Consider the following 27199-nt stretch of genomic DNA (forward strand, 5'->3'; position numbering starts at 1 on the left):
ATTTGCCTTTGCCAATTCTGTTTGCAACCCTGGTAATAAAAAGAAAGAAAGAAAGAAAGAAAGAAAATCTATTAAATCAGATTCATCAGATCTCAATGCCAAAATTAAAATTCAGCACTCTATTTTGCAAAAAAAACAAATAACATTACTGAGAATAAATTTAATGGAGTGGAGTTTATGAATGGACAATAGTTTTCGTTTCTATTTTGTGCAACGTACTTCTTGCACCTCTTGCATGTTCTTTATATTACATATTTATATTCACTATATCCACAATTGCCACTGAAACAATGCAAATTTCCCAATTGGGGGACAAATAAATGGTAAATTATAAATGGTTATTTTATATTACAAATATTTATCAATAATAATATACTTTTAACCTGCCCACGTTCTGAAGTGATGTGTGCAGTGACGTACTAATTAAATAACGAACGAATGCCGACTGGTTAGAGCGTCAGCCTCACAGTTCTGAGGACCTGGGTTCAATCCCCGGCCCCGCCTGTGTGGAGTTTGCATGTTCCCCCCGTGCCTGCGTGGTTTTTCTCCGGGCACTCCGGTTTCCTCCCACATCCCCAAAACATGCATTAATTGGAGACTCTAAATTCCCCGTAGGTGTGAGTGCGAATGTTTGTTTGTATGTGCCCTGCTATTGGCTGGCAACCAGTTCAGGGTGTACCCCGCCTCCTGCCCGATGACAGCTGGGATAGGCTCCAGCACGCCCGCGACCCTAGTGAGGAGAAGCGGCTCAGAAAATGGATGGATGGATTAACAGATGCGGCTTCCTGTGTGGACGTGTATAATTTTATATCTCTAAACACGTATTAATTGGCCTGCTATTTCGTTGTTTAAAGTTGGTTACTTGAAAACACGGTTCCAACTGGATCTACTGTATGTGACAAGTGTACTGTATCACCAAATAGCTTATTTCGATGTTTTGCAACTGCATGTAACGATAGCTTAGCAATTAGCATGGCTTTGATGTCGTCTTCACTGATCTACTCCTTGTCCTCCCTTCGTGAAACTTGTAAGATGCATGTTAAGAACTGTACCTTATACGCTAACAGCTGTTCAATGTGGACGCGCCGCTCATGTCAGACACTGGATTTTTCCCCCCCCCAATATATGGAACAATCAGTGTTACGCCGATAACGAGTCAACGTTCAGTGATTTCCGTACCATTTTGACAGCTCTGATAATTATGAATATTATGATGCTCTACCAAAATCTAGATTTTTGGGGGATCATTTGTTATTTGTACGTTAAGACTTGATGCAAATGGCTCACTTTAAAAGTCTTTCCATTACGCCTGTAAATTAGATATCACTCCACACTTATGTATGGAGAATTGCTGGACAGACATGTGCACAGATGCAAGTAGGACAACTATGCACCTGGTATAGTGTATAATCTTTTCCAGAATACTTACCTGTGCCATTGACAGGACAGGGATAAACCTCACAGTTGTCACCCCAGCCAGCTCCCAGTGTGCAGCAGCACTCTTGCAGGGTGAGGTGGCTGGTGAGCACACTCTCACACAAGTTCTCATCATTCAGATGGAAGTAGCACTCTTTACGCTCTACTGATGACACTGAAGAAGAGATGCAGCAGATGAAGTTTGTACCTGAAAGTCGGTGTTTTTACGCATAAACGTTGGTGTCCCTCAGTCAACAACGGCGCGAAAAGTTGCAGACATTATGAGGGTGGTGGTGGTTAGTTTTTTAAGTTTTTTATCCTTATTATCACATTAATAAAGTTGAAGAATAGCAAATTATGGCTGGTACCAATTGAAAATCCCGAGTTCCGGCCAGTCCGAGACAAGACCAAGATTTTTGGAAGACCAGTCTCGAGCGTTATAACACTACTTACGAGTCCATGATCAGAACTTTAAAAACACTTATCATGGGATCATGGCATCAATCAATTTCATATTAACACAGCATTTTATTTTAACTGTTTCTTATCTGGGGTGGAATGATTATGATTTTATGCATGGTGTACTGAGTAAACTGTGTTCTATGGAGCACTTTATATTGTATAAGATGTAGATTTGTGTCTTTTGTCATTCTAAATGTATTGTTACAAATCTGTATCCAGTAGCTATGGTCAGCGGACATGGAAAGGTCTCCCCATTTGGTGATTGGTAAATCCATTGATTTAGTACATGAAATAAATTGAGAAACCTTTGAGAGATTTCTTTTACTTTGCAGGAGAAGCTTCACTATTTGCTTGACAAACTCTGGCAGTACGAGGGTGCTCTGGAGTGTTGGTATTCTTTTTTTATTGCTGCTTTTAATTTATTATATTGAAGAAAGTTTCCACCTGTTAATTCCATGTTGTTCCCATGTACTAAAATGAAGGTGTATATTATGAATTTCGAAATCTGGATTATGCCAGATTGGGAGAGCGTACTGGGAGCTAATTGAGATCGTGTAGATTCTAAACTTTACCACTAAGCCGTTAAGGTGGATGGTTCGTGAAGCATTTATGGTGTTTAAGACTTAAATAAATAAATGGGAGTTTTGGAAGTTTGATGTTGTTACAGTCTATTTGTCCCAATTCTAGCCAAGAATCATACTCCTCATTGTGGTGCAACCATTTGATGAGGTATTGTAATTGGTTAGCTAAATAACAGTATTTAAAGTTGAGAGCATTTAGGCCTCCTCCTATTTTTGCTATTTTTTTAATAAAAAAATATTACAGCAGAATCTAAGATTTTAAACCATTTAAATGTGGTCTTAAATTGAATAGTTGAAAATAATTCATTTGAGGTCAAGTTAAAATTTTTATTGCAGCTATTCTTCCCAGTAGTGATATAGGCAACTTATTCCAGCGTCTTAAGTCAACTGAGATTTTTTTTCCAGAAGTGGTATTTAATTTAGACTGGTTAGCTCTGTGAGTTTTGAGGAAATATTAATACCTCGATAATTAATGTTTCCAATAGGAATAGGGTAATCTGGTATTTGATCTGCAGGAGTCCATGAGTGTCCTGTTATTGGGAGTATGGTTGATTTTGGCGGCACGGTGCAGACTGGTTAGAGCGTCAGCCTCACAGTTCTGAGGACCCGGGTTCAATCCCCGGCCCCGCCTGTGTGGAGTTTGCATGTTCTCCCCGTGCCTTCGTGGGTTTTCTCCAGGAACTCCGCTTTCCTCCCACATCCCAAAAACATGCATTAATTGGATACTCTAAATTGCCGTAGGTGTGACTGTGAGTGTGAATGGTTGTTTGTTTGTATGTGCCCTGCGATTGGTTGGCAACCAGTTCAGGGTGTACCCTGCCTCCTGCCCGATGACAGCTGGGATAGGCTCCAGCACGCCCGCGACCCTAGTGAGGAGAAGCGGCTCAGAAAATGGATGGTTGATTTTGTCCAGTTGCTAGAGTAGTCTTATATTTGTGAAAATGAGACTGAAGACTACCTGAAGAGAATAGTTGGGTTCCTGTAAGTAAAGAAGGAAATCATCAGCATACAGATTGATTTTGTGTTCTGTCACTAGTGAGCAGATACCTTTAATATTAGCATTCTGAGGTATAGCGGCAGCAAGAGGTGCGAAGAATATTTCAAATAGCATTGGTGAGAGTGGACATCCTTGTCTGGTTCCTCTTTGTAATGTAAAACTTTGTGAAGTGATCCTATTTGTGGTGACTGTTGCTTTAGGCAAATTGTATAATGTTGCTATTCAATGTATAAATTAATCTCCCAAGCCAAATTTGTGAAGTACTGCAGGAAAGCCCAGTTAACGTTATCAAAAGCCTTCTCTGCGTCAAGTGACATGATGATTGGGTTTAGATTTTTACGTTGTGACATGCTTATTAAATTTAATAGACGTCTGGCATTATTTGTGGAACTTCTACCTTTAATGAAGGCTGTCTGGTCATAGTGGATTATCGAGGGAATTACTTTCTCAAGTCTCGCTGCAAGGGCTTTTGAGATAATCTTGATATCTACATTAATCAGTAATAACGGCCAATAATTAGCCAAGAGAGTGGGGTCTTTACCTGACTTCAGTAATAACTAAATTGAAGCTGTGTTCATATGGCTACTAATTTGACCATTTATCGTTTATCTCCTTGACTGTTCTGAGAAATAGAGGCGCTAGTATCACTCTCTTTTTTGTGTCTAGCTCTCTTGTCTTGCTTCCTGGCTCTTCCTAACATCTCCCCAGCTACGGGGTGGCCTTCAGCGAACCCCCTCCCCCTTCCTATGTTCCGTTGTCCCCCGGGGGCGCAACCACGTGCGCGAGCGACAACTAGACAAGCCAGCGGACCGGTCCGATCAATAAAGCGATCCATGCGGCTTCGATCGGTTTTCTAGCTTGAGCTGTTGTCGGAGGCTCCGGGAAATCATGTCCTGCATCTGTACCTACTACACCCGCAGTTGAAAGCAAGATCGAAGCCCACAGCAAGCTCACTAAGCAGGAAAGTTACGAGCGCATCCCAACGGGACAATAATTTTTCTTCTTCCGCCTCTTTCGTTTTTGTTGTATTTTTCTGCATCCTTTTTGTTCTTCAACCAAACCTGTCTTCGTGCTTCCCGAGACGACTGAGACAGACCATCCCACCGACCAGCTGATCTACGGTCGTGAGTAGATACTGGAATCGCTGCCAAAATGTACAAGATTAGTGCCTAATAATTTTGGGGAAATTACTAACGTCACACAAAATCCCAACTTTGCTGTCTCTCTCTCTGACTCAACACATTCAACGCTCACATTCCCTTTTTTTAGCCTAGCAGCACACAATGTCCTTTTTGTACGGCTATTTTTTTCTTTCACCAGTATTAGTGTTATTTTCTTCCTGTAATTAGCCTCTTTGTGTTTCCCTATAGATCACTCAGACACTATTTGTTGATTTGACAGACTGCGTGTTCGATCGGGCCTACAAGGGAATACATCATATATTTGTATATAATTGTACATATAAATACTATATATAAATACAGTGTAAACAGGGAAGTGATTCACAAAAGTGGGATTTATTTTTTTTTTCAGTAGAGCTCAACTGCACCAAAGAAGAACTGCAGTGTACTGTCACTCATTCTGAATTTTCAGTGAATGACCAATGAGAAGCCAGCATCAGGCAGCGCTGTGCAGGCGGGGGAGGGACTGTAGTGAACTGAATGTATTGAAACTGAACTGAACGGAATGTGATGATGAGTGATTAGTTCGGTGAACTTCTTCGTTCGTAGTTCGGTGAACTTCTTCGTTCGCGATCCGCCAAGGAAAGACGTACTAGTATGCATGCAGTGAACTGTCCTACCAAGAGTGACTCATGCGGAGGTTCACTGCGAACTAGTACGACAAGTGATTTGTTCGTGCAAGGAACGACTATGCAGTGAACATACTAAGGAGTGATTTTAACTGTTCGTCCTCACGGGGATAGCTTTCACGAGCTTCCGTTTCTCCAAGCTATCGGCTAATGTTGAGTCATTCAAGTACATGACAACAACCACAGATTTAAAATACATTTAAATTAATACTAAATGTATATATGAACACATACATATCATCCCTGCTGTGTCTCTAATGCAATTATTAAAGCTTTTTGTTTAATAATAATAATAACAACAACAATACCCCCCCTTTAGGAAGCCGTCACCTTATCGTGGTGGAGGGGTTTGTGTGTCCCAATGATCCTAGGAGCTAAGTTGTCTGGGCCTTCACTGGTAGGTTCACCCATGGCAAACAGGTCCTAGGTGAGGGACCAGACAAAGCATGGAATGGATCGAGGTTTCCCTTGCCCGGACGCGGGTCACAGAGTCCCCCCTCTGGAGCCTGGCCTGGAGGTGGGGCTTGAAGGCGAGGGCCCAGTGGCCGGGCCTGCATCCATGGGGCCCAGCCGGGCACAGCCCGAAAGGGTAATGTGGGTCCCCCTTCCCACGGGCTCACCACCTGTGGGAGGGGTCGTAGGGGTCGGGTGCAGTGCGAGCTGGGCGGCGGCCGAAGGCAGGGAACTTGGCAATCCCATCCCCGGCTACAGATGATGGTGGAACATCACCTCTCTGGCAGGAAAGGAGCCCGAGCTGCTGTGTGAGGTCGAGAAGTTCCGACTAGATATAGTCGGACTCGCATCCACAGACAGCTTGGGCTCTGGTACCAGTCCTCTCGAGAGGGGTTGGACTCTCTTCCACTCTGGAGTTGCCCACGGTGAGAGGCGCCAAGCAGCTGTGGGTATACTTATTGCCCCCCGCCATGTCACCACAACACCATCTTCAAGCATAAGGGTGTCCACATGTGCACTTGGCATCAGGATACCCTAGGTCGCAGTTCCATGATCGACTTTATGGTCGTGTCATCGGACTTGCGGGCGCATGTCTTGGACACTCAGGTGAAGAGAGGGGCGGAGATGTCAACTGATCACCACCTGGTGGTGAGTTGGCTCCGATGGTGGGAGAAGATGCCGGTACGACGTGGCAGGCCCAAACGTATTGTGAGGGTTTTCTGGTAAAGAGTTTGACAGAACTTTGCTCATGTTCTGGGGAAGCGGGGGAACATCGAGTCCGAGTGGACCATGTTCCACGCCTCCATTGCTGAGGTGGCTGACCGGAGCTGTGGCTGTAAGGTAGTCGGTCTCTGTTGTGGCAGAAATCCCTGAACCCGTTGGTGGAATACAAACGGTGAGGGATGCCGTCAAGCTGAAGAAGGAGTCCTATCGGGCCTTTTTGGCCTGTGGGACTCCTGAGGCAGCTGATGGGTACCGGCTGGCCAAGCGGAATGCAGCTTTGGTTATCGCTGAAGCAAAAACTCGGGTGTGGGAGGAGTTCGCTGAGGCCATCGAGAAAGACTTCTGGACGGCTTCGAGGAAATTCTGGAGCAGTGTGGTTATCGTCCTGGCCGTGGAACAGTGGACCAGCTCTACACCCTCAGCAGCGTCCTCGAGGGTGCATGGGAGTTCGTCTACATTTGTTTTGTGGACTTGGAGAAGGCGTTCGACCGTGTCCCTCGGGGGGTCTTGAGGGGGTTGCTTTGGGAGTATGGGGTACCGAACCCTCTGATACGGGCTGTTCGGTCCCTGTACGACCGGAGACAGAGTTTGGTCCGCATATCCGGCAGTAAGTCGGACTCGTTACCGGTGAGGGTTGGACTCTGCCAAGGCTGCCCTTTGTCACAGATTCTGTTCAGAACTTATATGGACCGAATTTCAAGGCGCAGCTGAGGCGTAGAGGGTCCGGTTTGGTGGCTTCAGTATTGCATCTCTGCTTTTTGCAGATGATGTGGTTCTGTTGGCATCATCAAGCCATGATCTCTAACTCTCACTGGAGCAGTTCGCAGCCGAGTGTGAAGCAGCTGGGATGAAAATCCGCTGCTCCTCCACATCGAGAGGGGCTAGGGTATGTGATTCGGATGCCTCACGGACGCCTCCCTGGTGAGGTGTTCCGGGCACGTTCCACCGGGAGGAGACTACGTCTTTCGTCCGGCTTCGGAACGCCTTGGGATCCCCCCGGAAGAGCTGGATGAAGTGGCTGGGGAGAGGGAAGCCTGAGTGTCCCTGCTAAAGCTACTGCCCCCGCGACCCGACCTCGGATCAGCGGTAGAAAATGGATGGATGGATGGACAACAATAATCAATTAAACCTATACGGTGCTTCTTCAAGACACTCAAAGACACTTTACACCAATCAGATGTAACAGTGAGGTGAGTGAGCAGGACTGCTGTGGAATGCAGACATGTTTTGCTGGCCGGCGGGAGCCTGTGTGGATGTAGCGGGGACGCGAAAAGATATGTGCGGTAGCTGAACTCGCCGCACGGATGTTCATGAGTCACAACCGAAGCCAGATGTTCGAGAGGTTGCTGAGAGATAAATAGGTAGGTGATAACTTAGCTAAAGCTTTTTTTGGTTTTGTTTTTGGTTTTGTTGTTGTTCTAAATCGCCATGCCTTTCCTAGTTTAAAATATGCGACAACATTGCATCGTCCTTCTGTGAAGGTGCACCTCAGGGCTGATCATGAACTGAATGAGGAAGCGCTTGAATGATTCTGTGAAAAACAATTGAACGATTTTTAATGAACTGACTAGTGAGGCAGCCCGGTGTCCAACTGGTTAGCACATCCGACATTCTGAGGACCTGGGTTCAAATCCGGCCTCACCTGTGTGGAGTTAGCATGTTCTCCCCGTGCTTGCGTGGGTTTTCCTCAGGGTTCCCCCATTTTCCTCCCGCATTCCAAAAACATGCATGGAAGGTTAATTGAATACTCTATATTGCCCACAGATGTGAATGTGAGTGTGACTGTCTCTATATGTCCTGCAATTGGGTGGTGATCAGTTCAGGGTGTAATACACCTTTCGCCCAGAGATGGCTGGGATAGGCGCCAGCATGCCCAGGATCGTAGTGAGGATAAGCGGTACAGTAAATGGATGGATAGATGATGATAGTGATTTAGTACACTCAAAAAAACTGCTGTGCCCATGACTAATAGAATAAGAGGGTATATGTGCAACCAACTTTCGCAATCGGCAAAACAGGTTAAAGCAACTTTCTTCCGGTTCAAAAAAATTGTGAAGCCCAATTATAGCAGTAGACCGAGACAGAGAACCTGTTGGCACTTTCAACATCGACAATGTCTTTTGTTTGATGTCTTCAAGAGCTACCCAAGATGACAATATCTGATGTTTACACTTTGTTTGTGTTTACATATGAGTTTGCAAAATTACTTCTATTCACACTTAGAAGGTTTAATGCCCTAATGTATTATTTTATTGTTCCATAACTCTGGTGTAACTTCTCTAAGATGTCTAGCCGTGCTAATAGGAGCAAGCCATTGTTTGTCTTATCCAAGGACGTTCCCAACCGGCTACAACAGCTGGCTGGGTAGCTGGTGGGAATGTCCTGATTATAGAATCTGACTGAAGGATCTTATAATCTGTTTTTTGGAGTGTCGGCTTCAGAGAGAGTGTGGGGAGCAAGAGGACAGCTGGCGATCTCCCCCTCACTCGCTTCTGCTTCTTTTTTTCCAATTCTTTCTCCCTCTGTCTCTTTTATTTATGTCATGTTAAACAGCTTTTTTGTATTAAAAACCCATAAAGACAAGATTGCGTCCTAACTTATTCTGTAGAAAGAAAATTGCCAAAAACACATCATATAACAATACCATATTTGTATAAATAAATGATATATATGTATTTAACTTCTGTCCGAAGACACCAGCCAAAAAGAAAACAAAATTTTAGCAAGTTGGGGTTCAGAGCAACATGTCATCAACCTGTTAGGCTAGTTATCGTGGCATATACAGGAAGTCCGATTAACATGACATGAACATGGTGTTCTGCATAAAACGGAGTAGCTTAGATTCGAAATTATGTTTTTTCATTAGCCAAGTTTATCTTGGTGAAGTCATTTTGAATACAGTACTTTTGGACATACACTTTTAACAACATGACAATCAGTCACCTGTTGGAATGGGCTTACATCTGGCGACCATGACATTATACTCTTGGCCGCTGGGACATGTGCAAAGGAAGGAACCATCGACGTTCACACACTGAGCTTCTCCGCAGACACTACTCAGCAGCTCACACTCATTAACATCTGCAGAGGAGGAAGAGTTAAAAAAACGTTAATAAATGCTAGTGTTTCTTTGCTTGGTAAGTTTTCTTTACCATTCGAACCCAACTATAACAAGTAAAGACCATAGATTATTATGTGCCTTGCTCAAGAGCACATCGACAATGATCAGGAAATAGACAACTACAATACATGCATTTGCTTTGAACATTTCAGCAAGTCGTGGTAACACATTTAGTTTTAAATTAATTAATTATTAATAATTGAAATATATATATTTTATACTGGATACTAAACAGGTTACAACATTATATAAACTCTGCATTAAGTCTAATTTATGATGATGGTGTAAATTTCCGCCATGTTCCTGAGGTTGTAGCTTCCTAAGAGTGTCCCTTTTAGCAATACTACAAAAATTGCCACAGACTATTTCCGGTGTTGATTAGTACACTGTTCCTCTCATAATCATTCCTCCAATATTAGTAATATTCAACACCTTGCATAAATATTCACCCCCTTCACTTAATTCCATATTAGATGCAAGAGACTTCCCTCAAAGTTCTTTACAGAACAGCCCATAATTAAGTGAAAAACAATTTGTAAGAAAAATATTTTATGGACATATATACTTGCACCCACACTTACTTAAATCCACCTTCCAAATCATGTCATTCAACTGAATTTCTGAATTTACCAGGTGGACTACGAACAAGTTGATCACATGTCAGGGATGACTGGAAACAGGATGCCCTCATGTAAGCCCATTCTATTTGCATATCTGTTGTTGACCAATACTGCCCACTCATGCCAGAGTGCCATCTGCTCCATTTGCACATTGACTGAGGAGTATCTTCAACATTTGCACAATCAACATTGCTCCAGACTATCGCTTGAAGTCTCGGCGCCCTTTGCACAATGGTCATTGCACCGGACTATTGTAATATTAGTCATTCGAACTGCTCTAAGTGCTAGAGGACTCTGCAACCTTTTGCACAATTGTCAAAAAAAAAATAAAAAAATGTACCAGCATTACCAGATAACTAGCAACCCTTTATTGCTCAGCGACTGTTTTTCTCAATGTCTTTATGTCTCCAAAGTGTTCTCTGTCAATTGACTGTCTGTTGTCGTACTAGAGCGGCTCCAATTACCGGAGACAACTTCCTTGTGTGTTTTTCGAACATACTTGGCAAATACAGATGATTCTGATCTGATTATGATATTTTTAAAACATATGCAAACATTTAAAAAACAATCATTTTGTGTTATTGTATAAAAAGAGGACTCAGTCAATTAACGTGATCAGTCTTCATCATCTGGGATGGTATTCAGCAGACATGGCAGGACCACCAGATATTCCTCTTTTGTCCCTTTGAAATGCTTTGAGTTTGCTTACTATTTTTATCTCTGTTTTTTTCTGTACTTTACAAGTGGACATTTGTGTGAGGCCTGTGCTCTTTTCCACAAAATAATACTTCAAATTCAGAGTGTGTCACGAAGTTCGCCGACCTTGATTGAGTCAGCAACAGTTAATTTTCTGGGTTTTCTTGACAGATTCATCCTCATGACTGAGCAGACCAAGGATTCTCCAGTTTAATTGCATGTTTGAATTGAATGTACTGCAGGATATTTGAGAAGGAAATGTTGAAAGAGATTTTACTGGTTGCAAATGGGTAAGCCACAAGAAGACCATGAGAGCCTGTAGTAAGATTAAGTGGACAACGAGGGGAGAGAAAATAATATAAAGCAGAAGTGTCAAAGAGAACAGAGCTAGACAGAGAGGAAGGAAGGCAGCTAGACGAGAAGCATTTTAAATGGTTAGTGGTACACCACCACTGCACGATCGTGTGCTTGTTTGTAAGTGAGTCCATCTGTTCTTGCTGCAGTGCAGTGAAGGCTTGGCAGTGAATGAGGCAGCTGGCGGGACCAAATTTCGGGGCAACCTAGCAGGACTGCCAGATGACAGATGGGAAGTTTATGTGTTTAAAACACACTGCATGGAATTAGAGCATTGTGGTGAATATGGTGAAGAAAATTGCCACTGGGATAGCGTAAGCGGGAAGTTCCATCGTGCCGAGAACGAAATCACAGCAGCATGTTCCCAATTAGCTTGGGGAAAGCTGCAGGATCCATAACCTCCTAGTCAAATGTGCAATTTGTAAGCAATCTGAATAAGAAGGACTGAATGTTCCGTGCTCTAAAGCAATATAAGGACACAGAGTATTACACAAATGTTGGTGTGTCCAACCGTGCTCGAGTTGGAGGTAGGATTTCTTTAACGGTTAACGAAGCTGGAGGAGGCGATGATTATTAATTTAGTGACGTGATTATTAGTGATGCTAGCTAGCTACCCTGGCTAAACAGGGTGCACAGCCATGGAGCTAACTGCGTGATACAATCTTGTTCCACGCTTCAGTTTTGTATGCTTTATTGGACACAATAATATGGTAACAAAGCAGCCATGGAGGCGATGATTGGTGATTTATAGAAGTAGTTTAGCCACGTTAGCGCTAGCCAAAGCCGCGGAAACCCCAGAGCTGCCTGCGCAACACACAAAATACACGAAAGTTGTAAAAAATAAACTATCTTTCAGTTTGAATGTCCCCGAAGTAAACGAGATTGTATCAGCGATAATGTCTTTAATTTGCGGCTCCGATCAAGTACATTACAGCCGATTGCAAAATATGGATGAAATTCAAATTATTGGTTGATCTGATCCAGCCGATCAGATCGGTGTAAAGTCTAAAAAACAAGCCTACACAAATGTATGTAACCTCACTATTTTCACTTATTCTTGTCCACAAAACATCCAGACTTTGAATATAGGCGACAATTACGCCCCAGGCTTGCTTCTGAGCCAACCGAGTACGTCTAATAGTACGGGGAAATCAGTTTCTGGCACTTACGTCACAGCTCAAGCAAGGTTTCGACCAAAATGTGGGTGGGCCAAGATCTGTTAAAAACCATGAGAAAATAAGTCTAAAATAAATACTGTGTCTATATGGGGTTGAAACTATTTCTGCAAGACAATATTTGTCAGTCCAGAACTAGGGAATAAGTGTCAAGCTACTTTAAGCTACCCTGAACTAATAGAACTAATATTTTGCAACCAGGAACTTAAAGTTCCTGGGCTGGTTGGTGAACAAGGGGCTATAGTATATTTGTTATTTATTTCTGTGTGGCAAAATTTGAAATTTCGCTGTATAAGGTTTCTGTGCATTATTTAAAAATGGGTCAACATTGGGAGTTTTTGTTACAGATCATAAGGAAAGATATATGCAATTCAAGTATCTCCTCCATACATTCTAAGATGAAACACTTACCCATACAGCTTTGGCTATCTTGGCTTTCTTGGTAGCCCTGGTCACAGAGGCATCTGAATGAACCCAATCTATTCTCACAGAAACCATGAGGACTACACAAAGTCTCATTGAGTCCACACTCATCAATATCTGTTGGTCAAAAGATAATTTATCTTACTTCACTGATTTAGAAATGCCATTGAACAAATTGCCAACACTCACAGGACACAATAGTTGATTTCATTATACCATTCAGTTTGGAATAGGTGTATGGTGTCACACCCACATACTTTACCTGCAGAAGTCCTTGTCAAGATTTCTATACATGACTATATATACACTATATTGCCAAAAGTATTCGCTCACCTCCTTGACTCAGATGTGAATTTAGGTGACATCCCATTCTTAATCCATAGTCATAGACTATTTTACATTTGAAACTATGTGAGTCCCAGGGTGCCCGTGTTTGGAATAAATGTATTCAATATATTATGTTTCAACCTGCCATGATAGCATATTTTTTAGGACGATATATTTTACCAAAAACTATCACCATAAATGATAGCACCGTTGATGTTTTTTTTCATGCCACTGATATAATGATATTATAGAGCATAATACTTTAAGTATATCCTTTGAAGAACAATTAACTTTCAATTCTAAAGAACATTGAACAATGGCATTGTAATGTAGAACAATAAAGAAAGCATCTTAGATAAACAAAAAATACAAATGAATCAGACTCAGGCTCTGTTCGCAAAAATTGCACTTAAACAAATATTAAACATTTGGCACATAGGTATAGAGCCAGTAACCCATTAAAGAATCCCAAGAAATGTCTTAACGCCTGCCAAATTTGAATGAATAAAAAAAAACATGTATGTACTCGAAAGGATTTAGGATTTGTCAGTTTATAAAGCAGATGCCATACATTTTAATATCACTGTTATTTTGTCTTTATTTTTAGTTATTAGTCTTTATTTTTATTCATTGTATGAATATTGTGTTATGTACTGTATAATTTATACTGCCTGTATAATTTATGCTGACTCTTGGCTTTTGAACAAAAGACTCTCAATAAGCTTTCACCTAGGCAGCAGGAACAAAACTGGGTTCGGTTGTACTTTATTGAAGTATTTAACAATGTACTCACGTTATTTTTTTAATCAATTCTCATCCACAAATCCATCAAAGTCCTCATCTTCCATCCATCCATTTCCATCCATTTTCAACACCGCTTATCCTGGTTAGGGTCGTGGGGCGCTGGAGCCTATCCCAGCTGACTTCGGGCGAAAGGCGGACTACACCCAGAAATGGTCGCCATTCAGTCGCAGGGCACATATAGACAAGGCCAACCATTCACACTCACATTCACATCGTCACTGAGTGGGAACTGATCCCACGCTGCCCGCACCAAAGTCAGGTGAGTGCTGCCTCCGAGTCTTAATAAAACTGTGTTCGCCATCTGTCATCCATCGCTTCCACGCCGCTCGCAACTTCACTTTGAACGCCCTGTTTACACGGATGTCCAGCGGTTGGAGTTCCTTAGTCAAGCCTCCCGGAATGATGGCAAGCTTCTTCACTTGGTGCACATAACGGAGTTATTGCACTCCGTCGAATGGTGACTTGAGAGGCTTCTCCCGGCTGTTCTTTGCTCATTAATCCATTGCTCGAGTTGGGCTTCCAAATCCGGCCACCTTGCCTTGTTTCCGCTTCTTGTTTTTCTTTTTATTCCGCGGAAACTCAGCTTCGTCTTCTTGTCATGGATTCGTTGATCTTGAATTCTCTCGCGGCTGCTCGATTCCCATGTTCCTCCGCGTAACTGATAGCTTGTAGTTTAAACTGTGCTTCGTAAGGGTGTCTCTTCGTAGGTGCCTATTTTCGGGGGTCCTTAGCCAAACCGATGTTGTTTTGCACAATGCACATGCCGGAGCTATATACCTACTGGGGCCGTGGCTTTAGCGTCCTCCTTCACGGACTCTTCCCCCTTTACGTTCACATGCTGTCCTCAGCCACGTCCGCTTTTCCTCGATATAAGCAGCGTGTCGGCAGGAAATGCTCCCAGTCAGTCAAACGGTCAAAAACAGTCAAAAAATAAATAAATAAATAAAAAAAGTCAAGCGGAGCGCTCATCACACAACAACATTTATAGATGTTGGAACTCGGTGCACACATAAGGCACGCCGCATTATCAGGCGCCCCGTCCATTTTGGAGAACATTTAAGACTTTTAAGTGCGCCTTATGGTCGTGAAAATATGAATACTTTTTATATTTGTTTGGTTGGTTTACTGTGAGGATTTCTAATATAAAATAGGTGCCTTGGCTCAACAAAGATCTACTGGTGATAATCATGTGAATGAGCTCAGCTTATGCATAAAGTTCACTCTATAAACTTCATTTTTATGTTACTAGCAGCTCTGAGATGTAGTATGCTTCCAGTCAGGTCCATAAATATTTGGACATGAACAGAATTGTCATATTTTTGGGAACTCGCAGAGTGGCCGAGCCTCCTCCGTCGGCAGGACAAGGAGGGTCATCAAAGTTAAAAGAGCCTAGTAGCACAGTATAGGCCTGACTTTTGAATTGTTTAATAAATAAATACATAAGAATTTGAGGAAATGCCTGATTTTATTCGGTACAAACATGTATTACTATGGAATAGTTTAATCTAGGAAGGGACTGGTGGAGGGAGGGACAGGTGAAGTGGATTGTGGGTCTTCAATGGGGGATAGGGGAGGAAGGAAGTTCTGGGAGGGCGCAAAAGGTAGATGGCTCAACTTACACTGGTCCTATGAACACATGCATGGGTAGGTTGTGTCACAAGACAATTCTTTTTGGACAGGCTATATCACCAAAACTGTTGTGTTCATATTGAATCCACTTGTTTGTAGGAGGGTGCAAAATCCTGAAATATACATTCATACTATATATTAGTTTGCCCAAAAAACTGAATTACCTTCCTGTAGTGATCCGGATAAAGAAAGATGGCTCAACTTACCCCACTTTCTCCTATGTAATATATATTGTAATGCAGTTAAAAGTGTAATATTTTTCGCCATGTGAATGAATATGGTGCGTCAATAAACGTTCACTGATATCCCACAAAACACAGAATTTCGCTATGATTTACACAGATGAAGAAAACAAAATCAGGGAGCACAAGTAAATTAATGATGACGATGGCAAACCAAATGCATTACATTAAAAAGAGGCCACAACATTGTGGTTTCATTGAAGCAGACATAATTATAGCAAAAATAAGTCACAGTTATTACTTACTCACAGTTTAAGTCTGAAAGCAAGAAATGTACCTCCACGTCTAGACAATCAGCTCAAAGGCTTCATTTGTTTTCCCATGTGAGTTTTTCCTTTTGTTCCAGTTTTTATTTGAGAAAAAAAACAACAGTGCTGGCAAAGGAGCCAATGCTTCTGTATTATTGAGAAAACAATACATGTCTGAACAACATGTCTGAAAGAAACAGGAGATAAATTTCCTCATTTTAAAAGTATAAAAGGAGATAGACATTGCAGATATTAAAATAATTGAAAGTGAAATAAAAAGCTCACAGGATGAGCACAGATTATGGCTTCTATGCTGTGGTTATGTCTGGCTTTTGAACAACTATGAATAGGACTGAACAGTTAAATTAAATAAATTACATAATCTTAACAAGATATGGAATAGTTTCAGGGTTGTAATAGCGCTTCCCACTGAGGTTTGTTGAAATACTTAGTCAAGAATAGTTGTCTGACATTTCTTAAATGTGAAAAAGAAAAAGTATATACCACTGGAACATAAATTATCATCAAGCAATTGACAATTGTGAAAAACAGCTTTACTGCTTAGTGAAACTGTGATTCCATGTTTTTTTACATCTTACCATCACAGGAGGGTGTGTCAAGACTAGCAGTGAATCCACTCCCACACACACACAGATAGGATCCCTCTGTGTTGAGACATTCACCATGGGGTGCGCAGAGTTCTGGCTCATCTACACACTCATCAACATCTGCAAGGAAAGAAAAATGACGCCTATTGAGAGGGTGTGTGTTTGTCTGTCTGGGTGTTAGTTCTTCATAGACGTCATAATGTGTCCACACCTGCTCACTGTCATGCTTCAGTGACCCTTGACTAAAGACACAGTGAGAGATTCCCTCACATTGCTAACCTGTGCAGCTGGTGCTGTCGATCTGTCGGTACCCTTGGGGACAGGTACATGTGTAGGAGCCCATGTTGTTAACACACTCCCCTACGGACTTGCAAGGCTCATTTTCTTCAAAACATTCATCCACATCTGCAGCAAGCACACATCAGTGACAGTTTTTTTGCGGCAATACATATTCATCATCACACTGATAATACAAATAACTCGACTAGATATACAGAGGTGCCTTGATATACGAGATACTTGGCTTACGAGTTTTTCGAGATAAGAGCCGCTGTTCGGATGATTTTTTTGCTTTGAATTGCAAGCAAAAATTTAAGATACAAGCGCGAGATGGTGGCTGTGAACTCAACTCACTTCACAACAAGCAGCAGTTTGGCAGATAGTAAACAATCAAAAAAGAGGCTGCAAGCTGTTTCATACACCCCCAGTGTATGAAACAGCTTACTGTCAAAAGGTTACTGTCAAACTAAACATAAAACAATGAGAATTACACCTTGTGCATTGAAAACAACGACATAATCTTCAGCTAACAAGTCTGTTTCTGTTTAACTTAATGCTTACAAACAATGCAAAATGCCATGGCTAATGACAAGCATTGGCGTCGCCATGTTATAACCCTTTAAGAAACTGACATAACAAATATAGACAGATATAACAAAACTAATACAATAGTTTTTATCCTCTGCGATGACGGCGGCTTACTGAGCAATTGTGACTATCTCCTTTCTGTACATCTATATGTCTGTGTAATACTGCCCCCAGGTGTCCAAGCCACGCACACCAGAAGGAGCAGCAAAATGTCCATTAAATTGAAGTGAAGCATATGGCAAAACCTGATTAATTCTTTACATTCAATTTAATGATGACATTACTAGGGCTGTCAATTGAGTTTTTATTTGTTTTTTTAAAAATCAGACTAATCACACTTGAGAATTTTTATTAATAGTGATTGATTATAGGCGTCAAATATACTCGAAATAAAATGCCACATTTCGCTTTGAGATTATATTTTAATTGTATTTTAAACTTGTGCTTCGACGAAAAAATTTGCACAATATGCAAATGAGCTTTGTTTTTCCCAAAAGTCCCATCGGGGTGGCTTTTGAAGCCAAATCTGCCACCGAGCACACCAGTCGAAGTCTCCTCACTCATCCTTGCTCTGGCGTAAGCATTGACCTGATCACTGACCTGAAAGCGCCGTCTTTCAGATATCCATACACTGTTAAGGTACAGGAGCGTGTGCAGTCAAAATAAATTGTGTGATTAATCAGAGTTAATACATGATTACTGTGATAATATTTTGTGATTAATCAAATGCATTACGGCTTTAATTTTGACAGCCCTACACATTACATTATAAAAATGTTTTTGTTTCAGTACAATATTATAGAGTGATATTTTTCCTATTAAAAAAACACATAACAAAAATGTTTGTTGTTTTTCTGGGGCAGGCTGGATTGAATTAATGGAATTTCCATTATTTTCAATATGGAATGATGATTTGAGATATTTGTTTTGAGTTACGAGTGTGGCTGTGGCTGCGTGAGTTTTTTCTGGGTGGTTCGGTTTCCTCCCACATCCCAAAAACAGGCAGAGTAGGTTAATTGAAAACTCTAAATTGCCCGTAAGTGTGAATGGTTGTTTGCTTATATGTGCCCTACGACCAGCTCAGGGTGTACCCCAGAGTCAGCTGGGATAGGCTCCAGCACGCCCGCAACCCTCGTGCAGATAAGCAGTACGGAAGATGGATGGATGGATGTAATTATGACTTTATTACTCTGTTAGCATAGGTTAGTGATAGCTTACATCTGAGAACATGTTTAGTAATGAAAAAAATAATTTGTGAAAAAAACCGATCTTGATATTATTTGCACAGTAGGACTATATACTGCACTGTTCTGTATATACTGTACCATCACACTGGTCACCAGACAGAGACACGCTGAAGCCTGGCCCACATTGACAGACAAAGGAACCGTCAGTGTTCATGCAGTGGCCCCTGGTACAGACACTTTGATCTTGGCACTCATCAATATCTGAAAAATTCATGACAATGAACAGGTACATCACAAGATTGAAAATCAAAAAAGCATTTAGAATCAGTCAATATGAGTTTCTTAAGTTTATTTTTTTTTCATAACCTGGCCTTGATATAACTTATTGTGAGAAGTGCAATCATTCATCTATACATTTCTTGTAGTGTTTTTCCTCACTAGGATCGCAGGTGAGTTAGAGGCTATCCTTGCTCACTTTGGGCGAGAAGCAGGGTACACCTTGGACAGTTTGCCAGCCAATTTCAGGGGACATATAGACAAAAATAATTTATAGTAAGACTCACACCTATGGACAATTTAGTCTTCAATAATGTAATCACAGAAAGGACATGTAAATTCCAAACAAGAGGGCCCGAGCCGAGGTCCCAACCTAGGAATGCCGATTGGCCAAGAGCAATCAATGTATTTAACTGAATTAAATGTTCAACAACCTTTTTCTTGCTAAACTCGATCATTTGTATGCTGTTGATATATACAACCTGTTCATTTTAGGTTAGCAGTCATGCCAGCATCAAGTATAAAAACAACTGAATGAATTCACCTTTGTTGAGGATAAATAGGCTCTGCAGCAATATAACTAAACATGTTGTCATCACCCATACTGGTGCAGTTACCTTGACCACATTTCCTGCATACACAATCATGTTCATTTGGCAGTGACATGCAAACATCTGTGAGCTGGGTCGTTCAATTCTATAAACGACCCTGAAGCATGGTATATTTCTTTCCTGTCACAGCTTCCACACAGTGGCTTGGCTTTCCTTGCACTATAGAGGAGCCAGAACCTCACAGCACACACAACAGAAAAAAACTTTGAAATTGTGCGCGGTGTGGCGCAGAGATTAAGTGTACGCCCTGCAGCCAGAGAGTCGTCGGTTCGTATCTCTGTCCCAGCACATGTTGTCATTGACACTTAACACACATTGCTGACAGATTAATGTGCTTGGATTTTTGGTGGTGGTCAGAGGATGTTTGGTGGTGGTCAGACTGGCCGTAGGCGCAGAATGGCAGCCACATGACAGGGCAGCTGTGGCGACACAAGTAGCTTACCACCACCAGGGTGTGAATGAATAGTGAATGCAATTGTAAAGCTTTTTTGAGTGCACTGAGAGAGAGCACTATATAAGTGTAATGCATTACTATGAAATGAATGACATTTTCTTTCAGGTGTTTGCAATACTCGTGGGAAGAAGATGCATATGAATCAATAACTCACACACACACACACACACACACACACACGGACACACACGCACACACACGCACGACAGTATTGGACCTACCTACACACTGGCCTCCCTGTGCCAAGAACCCAGGAGGGCAAGAGCCACAGTTGTAACCCCCAGGGTTGTTAATGCAAATGCCAGATGGACACACTGTCCTGTTAGCACATTCATTGATATCTGTGAAAAGCAAATGCAGTATATTGTTGACAGAAAGTATGACCACGCAGACAGTTTTCCTTTATACTGTATACTATAGTTTATTTACTATAAATTACTATATTAATGTATTACATCCTTAAGGTAGTGGAGTTAAGATTAGCTTTATACTGTATCTTAATAACAATCAGTTCTAAAACTGTTGTGTCCTCTATTCTGTACCGTAATACTAAGTTTTGTGAAAACAAAACAAACAATCAACAACAGGGAATTTAGTAGAATGACGAGCTTGTCAGAGTAATCCAAAACAGTAAAGTAGGATCTTGACAACCAATATAGCGAAGTTCATATTAATACTGTATGAAGATAAAAGAAGCTGATAATACACTGTGAGTTAGTCATTCTGCTCAGATCCAAAAATGCCTAGTGTTTTAGTGTATTATAAATCAATGGATGGGTTGCATCTGTTTAGATCATAAACCAAAAAATACCCTCAAAAAGTTATAACAGTATCTCTTGCCCATCACTACGGAAGAGGGAAGGTTTTATTGAGTTTTGGGGTGACAACCATCAGCGTAGTTTGCTCTTAGCGCTCCAATTCAGTTTCCTTTTTGTGGTTGGGGAATTCTGGGTTGAATTGGCAAGAAACCACATAATGACTGACTACCTCATATTTATATCAGAGTAAGAGCAAGGAAGCAGGGAGGTACAAATTTTAGTAAAAGTGTGGTCAGTGTGGTTCCGTCCAAATTTCCACCTACTTTTAATTCTCTTGATACTAACTTTATAGTCTGTGGAACTTTTGCCTGACCCATTGCTTAATCAGATGGAAGGCCAAAGGCTTAGCTGAATCACAACAAACTGTCTCCCTCCCTTCTTTTTTTTCCATCATTTAACTCTTGTTACAAGCTTTAGCCACATAACTTTGGTGTAATCATGCTGGGAACACACCCCTTCCCTTAAAAATTAAACACTAATGTGCACATGGATGCCCACTAACTAGTTCTGGTTTGTGTTACATGTTGCTGTGCGAACAGATTCACGCCATGGTAAATGTTTTCAACTAGGATAAATACATCCAGAAAATGTGTCATCTGACAAAAATCTGTGTCTTCTTTTCCTTTCGGCTTGTCTATTTAGGGGTCGCCACAGCGCGTCATCCTTTTCCATGTAAGCCAATCTCCATTTTAAATCTGTGTAATTAATGAAAACGTCAGGAAAAACTGCACATACTGACCCACACAAGTTGTGCCCTCTTCATCAACAAGGAATCCTTGTGGACACACACACAGGAAACTACCCTCGGTGTTTTGGCACAGACCACCCGAGCACAAAGATGGGGTCTCCAAACAGTCATCTAAATCTGAACAAACACATCAGAGCACAGAATCTGTTTAGTAATACAACGAGATAATATGAAGAAAAAAACAAGACAAAAATATTAGTGCAGAGCCTAAATGAAAAAACTGTAATTGAGTCTTAATTAATCACAATGAATTTGATTTTTAATGAATAAACATTGAACAGAATAAGCAATGTTTTTACAAGTTAATTAGAGCTTGGTCGGCAAATAGACACGCCTTAACAAAATGTAATCAAAACTGTTTCCATACACAAACAGATTAGTGCAATTATAGGAATTTTATTTTGAGCGGGATTTTAAGTTGACAATATTCACAAGGCTCAAACTCAGACATTCAAGTTGTTGTTACTGAGACCATGTAATAAAAGTTAAGGCTAACATAAGGTTAGGTGTCTGTGCTTGCTGCAACATGTTTTGCTTTAGGTTGGAAGCACTTTCGTGACAAGGTATGCTTTTTGCACGCTTAAAATAAAAGTAAATAAAAAATATCCTGAATATAAAATAAAGTGAAATTGGTAATAGTTGGGAATGGCTGAAGGTGAAAAATTAACTTAAAATTGCAGGCAAATTGAGACGAAACCATCGCCACTCCAGTATATGTACGTATATCGTACACCTTCCGCGAAACTCCTGTATGGAGGTGCGGAGTAAGAGCCATCCAATACAAAATATGTGCCCTGGAACAAAAAAGGTCAGGAAAAAATAGATCTAAATAGGTCATCTGTGGGACAGGGACTCTTGAGCAGAACTGTCTTCATAATTAGGTTTATCTTGACCACCGTTACACTCTGGTGCCCTGACCTCACTCGTGTACCAGAGTTATCGGTGTGCCATGTGTGTCAAAGTGGGTATCAAACCATTGTAGTTCAGGGGCAACATACTGCCTAATGTAATTAACATCTACTTTTCCTTTCGGCTTGTCCCTTTAGAGGTTGCCACAGCGCGTCATCCTTTTCCATTTAAGCCTATCTCCTGCATCCTCCTCTCGAACACCAACTGCCCTCATGTCTTCACTCACGACATCCATCAACCTTCTCTTTGGTCTTCCTCTAGCTCTCTTGCCTGGCAGCTCCATCCTCATCATCCTTCTACCAATATACTCACTATTTCTCCTCTGGACGTGTCCAAACCATCGAAGTCTGCTCTCTCTAACTTTGTCTCCAAAACATCGAACCTTGGCTGACCCTCTGATGAGCTCATTTCTAATTTTATCCAACCTGGTCACTCCAAGAGCATACCTCAACATCTTCATTTCCGCCACCTCCAGTTCTGCTTCCTGTTGTCTCTTCAGTGCCACTGTCTCTAATTCGTACATCATGGCTGGCCTCACCACTGTTTTATAAACTTTGCCCTTCATCTTAGCAGAGACTCTTCTGTCACATAACACACCTGACACTTTCCTCCACCCGTTCCAACCTGCTTGGACCCATTTCTTCCCTTCCTGACCACACTCACCATTGCTCTGGACGGTTGACCCCAAGTAGTTAAAGTCCTCCACCCTTGCTATCTCTTCTCCCTGCAGCCTCATTCTTCCTCCACCACCCCTCTCATTCATGCACATATATTCTGTTTTACTTCGGCTAATCTTCATTCCTCTGCTTTCCAGTGCATGCCTCCATCTTTCGAACTGTTCCTCCACCTGCTCCCTGCTTTCACTGCAGATCACAATGTCATCTGCAAACATCATGGTCCACGGGGATTCCAGTTTTACCTAATCTGTAAGCCTATCCATCACCACTGCAAACAGGAAGGGGCTCAGGGCTGATCCCAGATTCAGTCCCACCTCCACCATAAATTTCTCTGTCACACCTACAGTACACCTCACCACTGTTCTGCTGCCCTCATACATGTCCTGTATTATTCTAACATACTTCTATGCCACTCCAGACTTCCGCATGCAGTGCCACAGTTCCTCTCTGGGTACTCTGTCATAGGCTTTCTCTAGATCTACAAAGACACAATGTAGCTCCTTTTGACCTTCTCTGTACTTTTCCATCAATATCCTCAAGGCAAATAATCCATCTGTGGTACTCTTTCTAGGCATGAAACCATACTGTTGCTCGCAAATACTCACTTCTGTCCTGAGTCTAGCCTCCACGACTCTTTCCCATAACTTCATTGTGTGGCTCATCAACTTTATTCCTCTATAGTTGCCACAGCTCTGCACATCACCCTTGTTCTTAAAAATGGGCATCAGCACACTTTTCCTCCATTCCTCAGGCATCTTCTCACCCGCTAGAATACTATTGAACAAGCTGGTCAAAAACTCCACAACCACCTCTCCGAGATGCTGACATACCTCCACAGGAATGTCATCCGGACCAACTGCCTTTCCATTTTTCATCCTCTTTAATGCCTTTCTAACTTCCCCCTTACTAATCTTTGCCACTTCCTGGTCCACCACACTTGCCTCTTCTACTCTCCCTTCTCTATCATTTTCCTCATTCATCAACTCCTCGAAGTATTCTTTCCATCTAGCTAGCACACTGCTGGCACCAGTCAACATATTTCCATCTGTATCCTTAATCACCCTAACCTGCTGTGCATCCTTCCCATCTCTATCCCTCTGTCTGGCCAGCCTGTATTGATCCTTTTCTCCTTCTTGAGTGTCCAACCTGCCTTACATGTTATCATATGCCTCTTGTTTGGCCTTTGCCACCTCTACCTTTGCCGTGTCTCCTTCTCTCCTTTCCTGCCAGAAGATACACCAAGTACTCTCCTGCCTGCCTCTCTGATCACCTTGGCTGCAGGGGTCCAGTCTTCTGGAAGCTCCTCCTTTCCACCGAGAGCCTGTCTCACCTCTTCCCGAAAAGCTGCACAACCCTCGTCATGTCTCAGCTTCCACCACATGGTTCTCTGCTCTGCCTTTGTCTTCCTAATCTTCCTCCCCACCACCAGAGTCATTTTACACACCACAATCCTATGCTGCCTCTTCTGGAAAAAAGTGTTCACTACAGCCATTTGCATCCTTTTTGCAAAGTCTACCACCATCTGTCCCTCCAAGTTTCTTTCCTGGATGCTGTACTTACCTATCACTTCTTCATCACCCCTATTTCCTTCACCAACATGTCCATTACAATCTGCACCAATCACAACTCTCTCTCTGTCTGTGATGCTCAGAACTACTTCCTCTTGCTCCTTCCAGAATTCTCTTTCACTTCTAGGTCACATCCTACCTGTGGGGCATAGCCACTGATCAAATTATACATAACACCCTCAATTTCAAGTTTCAGCCTCATCACTCGATCTGATACTATTTTCACCTCCAAGACATTCTTAGCCAACTCTTCTTTTAAAATAACCCCGACTCCATTTTTCTTCCCATCTACACCATGGTAAAATAATTTAAACCCTGCCCCTAAACTTCTAGCCTTACTGCCTTTCCACCTGGTTGCCTGGACACACAATATATCAACCTTTCTCCTAATCATCATGTCAACCAACTCCCGAGATTTTCCTGTCATAGTCCCAACATTCAAAGTCCCCACATTCAGTTCTAGGCTCTGTGCTGTCCTCTTTTCTTTCTGCCGAAGAACCCGCTTTCCACCTCTTCTTCTTCAACTTCGAACCACAGTAGCTGAATTTCCAACGACGCCCTGCAGGTTGACGGCGCCGGTGGCGGACATTGTTAACCTGGGCCACGACCGATCCGGTATGGAATTCTTTGGATTAACGGTCATATTTGTTTGGCAATGTTTTAAACCGGATGCCCTTCCTGACACAACCCTCTGCATTTATCTGGGCTTGGGATCGGCCTACAGTTTGCACTGGCTTGTGCCCCCCATAGGGCTGCATTCCTAATGTAATTAACATAAATAACAATAACTTCATGTTTTCCCTATGTTTTAATGTGAATAAATAAAACAATAAAGAAATCTCTATATTTCATGAAATATATTAGCCTTTTACAAAACATTAAGAGCAAACTCAAATTTCTTAAACCATATTAAATTTACTCCAGTTCATCATCTACTGTCTCTAACTGTTCATAATGATACTACTTACTGTAAATGCACAAAACAATTTTTGTGTATAATAATACTCGAAACCAAAATTTACTCCCAAACAGCACAAACAAAAGTGAGAACCATTTTTGTCTAAAACAGTGCCTCCCTCGCGACCAATTTAGGAATAGAAGAAAAATAAAAAAAATAAAAAAAATAAAAAATACCCAGTTTATGTCTGTGGTGAGGAGAGCTGCTTTACCAGCTGCTGTAACTGAAGGGCGAGGGTAATGGCTTTGGAGACGAGCACCAGCGTAATTAAATTACACATATTCATGATTAATAATCAAGGTTCTCTTTAATTCGGTAGCACCAGGCTGGTCATGGGGGATGCAGACTGGAGAGTAAGAGCGACACCTCAACAACACAGTGGAAAAGCTGGATGGACTGTGCATTTTTGGACTGCTTATTGAACTGTATGAATACAACTGTGTCTCTGCGCATCTCTGTCTCTCCAGTCTGCATATCACCTGACAAGCCTGGTGCTGCGTACTTGAAGAGAACCTTGATTACTTATCATGAACACGTTTGCAATTTAACTCACTTAGTGCTCATCTCCTAAGTCGATCACCTCACCCTTCAGTCACAGCGGTGGTTAAAACCACCCCCTGCTTAAGAAAACCCACGCAAACAAATGGAGAACAAATTCCACACAGAGATTGGAACCCAGACCTTCTGACTGTCAGGTGGACATGCTAACCATTATGGCCTTCCCTTTCAATATCAATTATAATCAGTAATGTATAATTAAGCCAATGTATAATACATAAGTAAACATTCAATACTCCTTTAAAGAGTTTAAATTAGTTAAATTACTAGGTTATGTTATCGGTGACACAGTGGCCAACTGGTTAGTACACCACAGTCATAAAGGTTGTGAGTTCAAATTCCTGTGTGGCGTTTGCATGTTTTCCCCGTGGCTGTGTGGGTTTTCTCCGGGTACTCCGGTTTCCTCCCACATTCCCAATACATGCATGGTAGTTTAATTGAATCCTCTAATTTGTATGTAGGTGTAAATATGAGTGTTTGTCTAGATGTGGGCGGCACGGTGAACGACTGGTTAGCACATCTGCCTCACAGTTCTGAGGACTTGGGTTCAAATCCGGTCTCGCCTGTGTGGAGTTTGCATGTTCTCCCTGTGCCTGTGTGGATTTTCTCCAGGTACTCCGGTTTCCTCCCACATCCCAAAAACATGCATGGTTGGTTAATTACAGACTCTAAATTAATTACAGACTCTAAATTGTGAATGGTTGTGTGTTTATATGTGCCTTGCGATTGGCTGGCGACCACTTCAGGGTGTACCCTGCCTCTCGCCCAGAGTCAGCTGGGAAAGGCTCCAGCCCGCCCACCACCCTAGTGAGGATAAGCGGTATGGACAATGAATGAAAGGGTATATTCATATGTAACGGTTGATGCAAGTTCTCAGGG

The 27199-nt window shown here is 41.9% G+C and overlaps 1 protein-coding gene across 10 annotated transcripts in view; it reads right to left on the reverse strand.

Moving 5' to 3' along the window:
- Positions 1-27199, reverse strand: part of ltbp1 (latent transforming growth factor beta binding protein 1) — a 166608-nt gene that overhangs the window by 10943 nt on the left and 128466 nt on the right. For all 10 annotated transcript variants that reach the window (XM_061691041.1, XM_061691036.1, XM_061691035.1 and 7 more), the window contains 8 exons: positions 21642-21767; positions 20306-20425; positions 18882-19004; positions 16969-17094; positions 16681-16809; positions 12820-12948; positions 9386-9523; positions 1430-1591 (listed from right to left, as the gene is read on the reverse strand). In XM_061691041.1, the coding sequence (XP_061547025.1) occupies positions 1430-1591; positions 9386-9523; positions 12820-12948; positions 16681-16809; positions 16969-17094; positions 18882-19004; positions 20306-20425; positions 21642-21767 (1053 nt within the window). The remainder of the gene's footprint in view (positions 1-1429; positions 1592-9385; positions 9524-12819; positions 12949-16680; positions 16810-16968; positions 17095-18881; positions 19005-20305; positions 20426-21641; positions 21768-27199) is intronic.

The sequence above is a fragment of the Phycodurus eques genome, chromosome 11, assembly GCF_024500275.1.
Source record: "Phycodurus eques isolate BA_2022a chromosome 11, UOR_Pequ_1.1, whole genome shotgun sequence".
NCBI classification, from domain to species: Eukaryota; Metazoa; Chordata; class Actinopteri; order Syngnathiformes; family Syngnathidae; genus Phycodurus; species Phycodurus eques.